At 41.5% G+C, this 9933-nt stretch overlaps 1 protein-coding gene across 2 annotated transcripts; it reads right to left on the bottom strand.

Annotated features, from left to right (window-relative positions):
- Positions 1-2296: 2296 nt before the first annotated feature.
- Positions 2297-8483, bottom strand: dbr1 (debranching RNA lariats 1). Of its 2 annotated transcripts, XM_034885883.1 has the most exons (9): positions 8186-8483; positions 7325-7449; positions 7164-7244; positions 6987-7072; positions 5926-6150; positions 4886-4963; positions 4653-4798; positions 2587-3391; positions 2297-2467 (listed from the first exon to the last, which is right to left on the bottom strand). In XM_034885883.1, the coding sequence occupies exons 1-8, from the start codon at positions 8380-8382 to the stop codon at positions 2608-2610; spliced, it is 1722 nt and encodes a 573-aa protein (XP_034741774.1). In that variant the 5' UTR covers positions 8383-8483; the 3' UTR covers positions 2297-2467; positions 2587-2607. The 2 variants fall into 2 exon arrangements, with proteins under 2 accessions (XP_034741774.1, XP_034741773.1); XM_034885882.1 differs by having other exon boundaries at positions 2434-3391.
- Positions 8484-9933: the final 1450 nt, after the last annotated feature.

Here is a 9933-nt window from a genome sequence, read left to right as displayed (position 1 = left end):
TGGTCTCCAGGAAATTATTTTGTTCAGTTTCTTCTTTTTTTTCAGATTCACAACCAAGGAGGGAAAAATAAATAAATAAATAAATAAATAAGGGACTAATTAGGGGTCTTAAAATAAGAAATATAAAGTACAATAGCATTTTCAAATTAAAGCCAAAATAATTTGTTCTCCCCCCCAGGACACTAACAGCACATTATGTAAATGAAACAGCATTTACTTCCATTCATTCTTTAGTGATCATAAGTAGGTTCAGTGAGATAAAAAACAAGACTTGACTTCCCATCAGCATCTTAAGTATTTATATTGTGTTAAATAAAGCTGTGAATGGCACTCTGAGTGCAGAACGTTGATTATGTTTCTTCCACTGCTTCAATGAAACAAAATACATTACATACATTACAGGCCAGATGGCAAAAATCATGCCAAATATTCATGTGTTTATCCTATTTTCATTCAGCGTCGCGCTGCCGTGAGTACATGAACGAGGCAGCAGTCTGTGGGTAGTTCACGTTCACAGCAGGACAGTTTAGTGTGTTATCGAACTTAAACTGTTAAAGTCGGTTTAATAGGTGAAGTGAAGACAACGCTGTCAGACAGTTATAAACCGGCTTGGTAATGAACGTGTTAGTTATGTAGAGTGAGCACAGTCTTATTATTTTTTTTTCAACCTAACAAGAGTACCATGGGAACAAGCTTAAAAGTGACGTATTGGGGCGCCAGGGTAGCTCACCTGGTAGACCATGCCCCCCCATGTACAGGGGCTCAGTCCTCACCACAACCTTTGCTGCATGGCATTGTCACTGCTGCTAGGCAACGTCTCGGGACATAGCACCGACAGATTTGGATCACCCTTGTTCGACATATGGGGAGAGAGTTGTTAAACATAAATACTGAAGAGGCTACTGATGATTAAAGCAAGACAATGTGGGCAGTGTTGAGGGCAAAATAGGTTACGGAGTATTTCGTTTTAAAGGTGCAATATTTGAAAATCCTTTGAAAAGTTCCTACCCTCACCTATGGTCATGAAGGCTGGGTCATGACTGAAAGAACGAGATCCAGGGTACAAGCGGCCGAAATGGGTTTCCTCAGGAGGGTGGCTGGCGTCTCCCTTAGAGATAGGGTGAGAAGCTCAGTCATCCGAGAGGAGCTCGGAGTAGAGCCGGTGCTCCTTCGCGTTGAAAGGAGCCAGTTGAGGTGGTTCGGGCATCTGGTAAGGATGCCTCCTGGGCGCCTCCCTAGGGAGGTGGTCCAGGCTTGTCCAGCTGGGAGGAGGCCTCGGGGAAGACCCAGGACTAGGTGGAGGGATTATATCTCCAACCTGGCCTGGGAACGCCTCGGGATCCCCCTGTCGGAGCTGGTTGATGTGGCTCGGGAAAGGGAAGTTTGGGGCCCCCTACTGTAGCTGCTGCCCCCGTGACCCGATACCAGATAAGCGGATGAAGATGGATGGATGGATGGATATTTGAAAATCTATTTTTTTTTTTTACATTGATGTCAAAACCTAGAGACTTTCAAACATCAACATGTCATTTATTAATATGTATTCATGTCGAAATGACGAACATCTTTTCCCATTCTGTTTGGCCCGGAAACACTTCCAACACGCTGGCGTGTAAAACAGGCGTTTGTTCTGTTTCTAGCATGCACACAGTGGCGTGTAAGCTGTAAACCGTCACCATGGGAGCCAAAAGAAAAACGGACACGCCACGCCAAGCTGCCGACAGGCTCACGCCACGCATCCAGCGTGTTGCTGGCCTTACATGTCTAAGCTGTCCTATCAATAAGGCCTAAAATTCCAAACAAATAAATAAAGTGAAGCATTTTCTTTTATTAAATAAGCGCTGTGCGGCTGATCCAATCCAGTTGATGTGAAATGTGGTTCATGTGGTTTTGAAACCCTAAAAGTAGAGATGTCCTGATCGGAGCCAATATGGGCAAGTTAAATATATCAAGCTGAAGACATATTTTACTTATTTTCTTTACTTAGTTATTTTTGTAGACAAAAAAAAAACCAACAGTATGCAGCTCATTTGTGACTCACTCATCACGTGATCAAATATGCAAGTATCGAATCAGGACTCTGTATCGGCAGATATTCAATATTGTAAAAACCAGATCGGAATCGGGGGGCAAAAGACCTGATCGAGACATCCCTACATTTAAGTCTTAAATTGGGGACCCCCCCCGACCTTTTAATTAATTAAAAAACAAAAAGTTTTTTTTTTTTAATTGTTCAGCAACTTTAATTATTGTCTTGAAATTACATGTATATAAAAAGAATACAACACAAAAAAACTAAATTCCCTTGGTTTAATTAAAATATATACAAATTATATTTGAACAAAAGAGGAGAAACATTTCCATGGCTAGAATGGTTCTTCCGTAGGAACTAACCCTCTTTTGTCGTGTACGGACTGCTTTTAGGATATTTAAAAAAAGCCACACCTCTGCTTTGTCAAGTCAGTAGCTGTATAAAAACAAGACTTACTGTCAGCCTTTACATAAATTAATACAAGGTTTTATAAATCAATAAAACTCATGGAGAATGGTACACTCTGTAACTTTAGGTATGGAACAAGTCCTCACCTCCTTTCCTCACCCCGCCCTCTAATCCTCGCTCTCGTCATCCCCCGCTGTTGTATAGATCACCTGGTTCCTGCGTTTGATACAGGGAGTTGTGCTTTTACTGCCGGGAGCTTTGGCCTCGTCGCTGCTACGTTTTAGGATACGTACAGCTGAGGAGGCATCTTCCTCTTCATCGTCTTCCTCACAGCGCTGTCTTCTTTCTGCTTCGTGAGAACGGGCTACAGCCGGGGTCGAGTGGAGGGGGGGCGGCAGGTTCATCAGGTGGGACATGAGGGTGGGGGGCGAGGTGTCAGATTTGGGCGCGGGCAGGACCATACGGCTCGGGGTGTGGACTTCACCTACGGGTACATCAGGGAGCTGATCTCCCTTTACCGCTGCCTTGGAGTTGCCCTCCACCTCCCCTTTTCCCTCCTCTTCCTCCCACTCGTCCTCTATCGTGATCTCATCGGGATTAAATGAACCCGACAATCCCGAGGTGTCGGTTGGGTACTCGCTGGGTTCGTCCGCACTTCCCAGGCTTTGTCCGTCTTCGTCGTCCTCCTCCTCCTCCCCTCCGGTACTGCTCTGAATTCTCCCCAAATCAACACCTCCCTGCCCCGAATAGGCGTAGAGGTCTGTGAGACCGAACGTGGCGCAGAGCTCGGTGGTCTGAGGGTTGGTGTGGCAGGTTGGAGTGACGTAAGGCTGAGGCTTGTTGGGGTCATAGGCGGGCACAGTCCGGCTAAAATTGTCTGGAATGGCGAGGTCGCCGTTCAAATCCTCCACCACCTTCATCATAGCTGCTTCTGAAGGTCTGAAGTCCCACCTGACGGGGAAAGACGTTCCGTATTATAAATGACAGCATGAAGCAAAGCTGTGAGGCCCGACAGCTAAGTCGTTACCTCAGCCAAGGAGGCCATGTTTTTGGCACGGTTTGTCTGTCTGTCAGCAGGATTACGGAAAAACTACTAGTCCGATTTTTGCAACGCTTGGTGGAAAGGTGTAGCCTGGACCAAGGAACAACTATTACAATTTTGGAGTGGATCTGAATTACGGTGTGGATACACAAGTTATTTTTAAATTTTTGGTAGGATTGCGAGATTGGGCATTTGTGCTGCATTCATGTGGTGTCGGAATAATCTGAAAAATAATTTCCCTACGGGAAGAATTTCCTGCCCTTTTTTTTTTTTCTTGAATGATTTTTGGGGGACTTTTCCCTTTATTGAAGTGAGAGTGGATAGACAGGAAAGGGGGAGAGAGATGGGGGATGACATGCAGCAAAAGGCCACAGGTTGGATTCGAACCCGGGGCGCTGCAAAGGACTAAAATGGGGCAAACGCTCTTACTGGGTAAGCTAGATGCCGCCCCCCTGTTTCCCCTATAGTTATTTTTAAGTAAACTGCTAAATTTAGCCAAAATATGCAAAATCATTTTTCAGCAACTGTTCAATTGACTTACTTCAATTGACTAAAATTAATTCTAAATTTTTTAAGCAACTGAACAGCATTGCATAGCATTTTTTGTTTGTTGATTTTCTGTGTGTATTTCTCTACAGCTTGTATTTCTCTGGGATTGATCAAGTCTATTTTACACACCTGTATGCATTGCCAAATGCTCCACAAACTGTGTGACTGTCTAATTTCAAATGCAGAGTTAAATATAATTTAATTCATATCTGAGTGAGTAACTGAGCACGTTTAAAGTGACCTTAAAGAAATTGTTACAGTACCATGTAGCATTTTCCATCAAACATTTACACTTTTATGACCAAGAAAGCAACAACAAAAAAACACAATGACATAACTTTATACAGTATATGTTGATTGTATTGTCTGCACTTGTTGTCTGTTGTTGAGCTGTTTTGTCTTGTGGCGTGATAAGGTTTTACTAGAAGGCCACAATTGAAATAGGACTACTTCTTCTTTTTTTTAATCCTTGTAGATTTTTTATGTCTGCCTGTGTAATCATTTTTTTTTTAAATCATAAAATGAATGGAAACCAAGATCAAATATCTACAAGTGATGCTTGTGGCAATCTTGGGTCCTTTGCACTCTGATGGCCTGTAATTTTACTTATAAATACATTACCGTTCGTGCAGGCCGTTGTTCTCTGGGGGGTTCCAGGGGTGAGGTGTGGTCCTTTGCAGACTGTTGGTGGCCTTCAGAATAGCGAGCCACTCTGGATCATACTCAAGACCCTCAGATGAACCCGGTCTTTCTGGAACATCCACAATCTGCAACACAAGCGCATTACATCGTTGCTTATAACCATCACTCCTACACCTTCAACTAGACTGGGAACTCAAAGAAACTTCTCTCACCTGTAAGAATTCCCTGTAGGGGAGACATTTATCCAGGGACAGGAATTTGGTCACACGCGGGGCAGCATTAGCTTTAGGCTAAAGACAAGAGTATTCAATGAGTTGGTGTGATACATACATTAGAATATTAGATTGGTACTATGGCTGCACAATATATATATATATATATATATATATATATATATATATATATATATATATATATATATATATATATATATATATATTTTAAATTGTCATATCTATAAAAAAAAAAGGCAACTGGCAAATCAAATATTCAACTGGTGCAATAAACACTCCAAAAAAATAACGTGTCATGAACACTCAGATTTTTGTGTTGCATGAAGGAAAACGTCAGTAGAAAACCACTTTAAAAAGGTCTCTTTTTCAGCGGTGCCTTTTATTTTCAATTTGTTCAATAAAAGAAGTTTGTCACCTGGTTGAGCAGGCGCCCCTATATAGAGGTTTACTCCTCCACTCCTCCCTACGGCCCTTTGCTGCATGTCTTTCCCCCTCTATCCCCACTTTCATGTCTTCAGCTGTCCTATATAAATAGAGGCCTAAAATGCCCAAAACATGATCTTAAAAAAAAAGGAAATGATTTAATTTAATTCGTTTTAAACTCTACAACCATTTTTTTTGTATTTTATGGAAATACTGAAAGCAGCAGAAATGCAGAGCTGAGTACACTTTAATCTGTTTATCCAAGTAATGTCAGTAAAGTGGTCATTTTCTGCTTTTTCCCCTTTTCTTTATTATGTTAAATATCTTTTTTGTGTATTTAATAGGTTTACAAAGTGAAAAAACCCAGAGTCCCAAAGTAAAATATGGTGTTTAAAAAAAAAGAAAGAAAAAAACATTATTCTGATATAACCTTATAATACAATTATGAAGCTGAAAATGAACATAAAATGAGCACTTTAACGCATATTTTCCACATATTTTGCAGCCCTTGTTGGTACCCAGGATTATTAAAATCCCAATCTAAAATGCATCAGCAGCTTATACTGACGTTGGCTGCAAAAGACTGTCGCTCTCACCGAATGTTGCATAACCGCGGCGAATTTGACATGAAGATGTGCAGAGAACCAGTAGCTGGGCTGGAGGTGAGATAGGAGCTCCTCAGCAGCAGGACTTCCCAGCGTGTTGGACTCCACTTCCTGACGCAGAAACTTCTTCTTCCGCAACAACTCCCCCGTACTTCCGTAGTGGTAGATTCCACGAGGCCAGTCATGGCTCATGAAAATGTCTATGGGCATCTGGATCTAAGTTGAAATAAAAACAAGTAAATATGCATTGTTTAGAGCAGGGATTCTTCAACAGGGGGTACAGGACCCCAAGATGGTCCTCAGAGTTACTGTGTGTGTGTGTGTGTGTGTACACACACACACACACACACACACACACACACACACACACACACACACACACACACACACACACACACACACACACATATAAATAAAAGGCTTGTATATAAAAGGTATGTATAAAGGCTTTAAGACCACCACACATCATTGTAGGCCCAGTTTAATGTGAAACTTAACGTTATACAATATATGTAGCGGGGGGTCCCTGAGCTGTCTCTCTCAGAGTCTGGTGGAGATTTGCTGCTCTAATACATGCTAAAAGTACTAATCATTTACATGGTGTCTGGTGGAGATGCACTGGCTCTATTCATGCCAAAAGTAGTGCTTATTTACAATGAGTCTGGTGGAGATATTCTGCCCTATACATGCTAAAAGTAGTGATTATTTACATGGAGTCTGGTGGAGATATGCTGCCCTATACATGCTAAAAGTAGTGATTATTTACATGGAGACTGGTTAGAGATATGCTGCCCTATACATGCTAAAAGTAGTGGTTATTTACATGGAGTCTGGTTAGAGATATGCTGCCCTATACATGCTAAAAGTAGTGATTATTTACATGGAGTCTGGTTGGAGATATGCTGCCCTATACATGCTTAAAGTAGTGATTATTTACATGGAGTCTGGTGGAGATGCACTGGCTCTATACACGCTTAAAGTCAAGGGGTCCTCTATTTAAGAGAAATAAATAGATAATATTTTGAAAGAGTACAAGCTGAATCTATATTTACCTGCTTCAATTTGAAAACCTCAATATTACGGATGTGGTATACACTTCGGAGTGTATCAGGATTGTATGGAGGGAATTCATGGTGACCTTAAAAGAGCAAACATCTCTTGTAAACATACAGCATAGTGTGTATAACCTCAAGCATTTAGACAGTCAAAAAATTAAAACAAAGTCTCACCCCTTCTGTAGTCTCGTGATTTGAAGATCCCAGATAAGCCACCAATTCGAATCCCTTTGTAGCGAACGACGCCGGCATAACCTGCGGAAATATGGTCAGGCCTGGGAACTACCAAAATAAGGTAGACAAAATAATCACATGTACTGTCCGCTGGTCCCTACCCAGATAATAAATGCTGGGTGCCACCCAGCCTCCATAAGGCAGTTCCTGCAGGTGGTTGGAAGCCTCGTGGTTCCCTCCGATGAAGATGGTCAGGACTGGAGCCTTCTTCTCTCCAGAATAGTACCTGAGACAAACACGATATCAACTGGCGCAATAAACACACCGCGGAAGGCTGCAACGTATCGCACAAGACACTGATGCTTTTGTGTTATATGAATAAAAATATCAGTAGAAAACAGCACTTTAAAATGTAGTCTCTTTTCCGAGATTTCTCTAAACTCCGATAGATTTCTGAGGACTATGGTTACCTGGTCCTCAGGTCTCTGCAGGGTAAATCCAGACAGCTAGCTAGACTATCTGTCCAATCAGAGTTTTCTGTTGCACGACTAAAAACAACTTTTGAACGTGTACACGTTCCACCAAAACAAGTTCCTCACCAAAAAGCTATTTTGCAGAAGCACCGTTACTGCGTTCAGCGCCGCCCGTGATGATTGTGACTGGTTTAAAGAAATGCCAATAAACCAGAATCCCACCCCGGAATACTGTGTAGACTAGCCAGAAGGTCTAGCAGGCTACTTAAAATGTACCTCTCTTTAGTTTTTAGTGGTGCCTTTATGTTAAAGTCAATTTTGTTGATTGTTGGAAACCATTACCTTTCATTTGTTTTAAATTCAACAAGCAATTTGTGGTATTTAAAGGAGAAAGGCAGAACTGAGCACACTTTAATATTGGTTTATTCATTGCAGGAAATAGCGATATTCAACATTGTTACTGCATATTTTCTTCTTATGTTGCAGCCCTAATCTCACCAATGTCTTGCACTATTTTTTAAACATGAAAACCAAGGACCAAGAACTGACTTGTAAAAGGTCTGCATCGTTCTGTACTTGGCGGGGACCGCCATGCACTTCATGTCTCCTTCATTTCGCACTGCTTGGAAGTCTCCACAGCAAAGCAGCAGGTCCACTTTGACTCCTTCCTTCTTCTCCAGATAGCCGATTGTCTCGTAGATCTTGTCCAGCTCCCCGTGGCAACAGCCTTCTACCGCAATCTTCATGCTGCACAACAAGGTAAGCTGCTGATTCCCCAGAGAAAATCAAAGTGAGGGTTGTCTTGTGTCCTGTGCCCACCGAGGGGCCTCCACGCACAGGGATGCTGAGCCTGTGTAGATGATCGTTAGGTGATCTGCAGGGATACAAATACAACAAAGTTCAATACATTGCAAATACAAACAAAACAAACAAAGTCAATCACATGGCTTTTAGGGGTGGGAACCACCAGACGCCTCCAGATACGGTATCATCGCGATGCCACGATACAATATTATTACGATGTTAAACATATAACCTTTTTTTCAACTTCTAATTTTTCCCAATTTCAAATGTCCAACATGTCAACATGTTTTAATAAGAAGATACATTTCTGTTTGTTCATATCACTTCAATTGTTTTGCTGCAAAATGAGATCGTCAAGCAGAGACCTGACCAACACATACATAATAAAAGATTGGTACTTGGCGCCTGTGTATTGATACAGTATTGCTACTGAAAATTACACAATATTTTGCTGTGGGGATGGGCAATATATCGATATTATATTGATATTGTGACATGACACTAGATATCGTCCTAGTTTTTGCATATTGTAATATGACATAAGTGGTGTTCTTATCTCCTAGTTTTAAAGGCTGCATTACAGTAAAGTGATGCACTTTTCTCAACTTACCAGACTGTTCCAGCTGCTCTATTATTTTCCCACTTCGACATTATGTTGACATTAGTGATAATTATATATCTAAACTCTTAGTGCGAAGATATTTTGTTGAAGCATAATTTGTCACCCCCAGAATACCACCGCACTATCAATATCGAGGTAATTGGTCGAGCAGATGGTGACATCCGATTTTCTCCCTATCGCCCAGCCCTACTATGCTGTATCGGTCGATCGGTAGGCACACATAGAAATCACATTATGGACAGAACAGTCAAAAGTGAAACAAACAGAAGATTTACTGGACTGCATGAGATCACTTTCTAAATATTAGCTAAGTATTCAGCGATGCACCTGACATTAGTCTTTTTTGGAGCCCTTATCAGCTTCCCGTTGCTTTGAAAACTTGCAAACATTGTAACGTTAATCTCTTTAATTTGACACATGTGGCTACTGCTACTTGGCATTCAGTCTAATGTGCGTTTCCACAAGGCCTTTACAACAATGTGTCTACCCTGTGTCCAGTTACAACCATAGACTGTTTATTAGTAACCCAGTCTATGGTTACAACACACTTTTAGTAAGCAACTTAACTGCTTAACTTAGCAACACATCATAACATGCGATAGCTAGCTCGGCTACGCAGTTAATCTAAAGGAACGATACATCGTGTTGAAACGAACCGATAGTGAACCATATTAAAAATAAGATCACCAACTGAGTACTTACGGCGATGAATGGGTAACTGAAGAGTATGTGTGTTCGGTTTTATACGCCGTAATGTCTCAAGCGTTTTCTGAAAATCATGTTTTTTTTTGCAGAGCCACCATAGAATGAATTTTCCCACCTCGCAGCTACCACTTAAAGCGCATGCGCAAGACGTCACAGACTTGAGCAA

The sequence above is a fragment of the Etheostoma cragini genome, chromosome 11 (assembly GCF_013103735.1).
Source record: "Etheostoma cragini isolate CJK2018 chromosome 11, CSU_Ecrag_1.0, whole genome shotgun sequence".
In the NCBI taxonomy this organism is placed as follows: domain Eukaryota; kingdom Metazoa; phylum Chordata; class Actinopteri; order Perciformes; family Percidae; genus Etheostoma; species Etheostoma cragini.
Note: the sequence above shows the minus strand (reverse complement) of the source record. Positions and strands in the feature narration are given on the sequence as shown.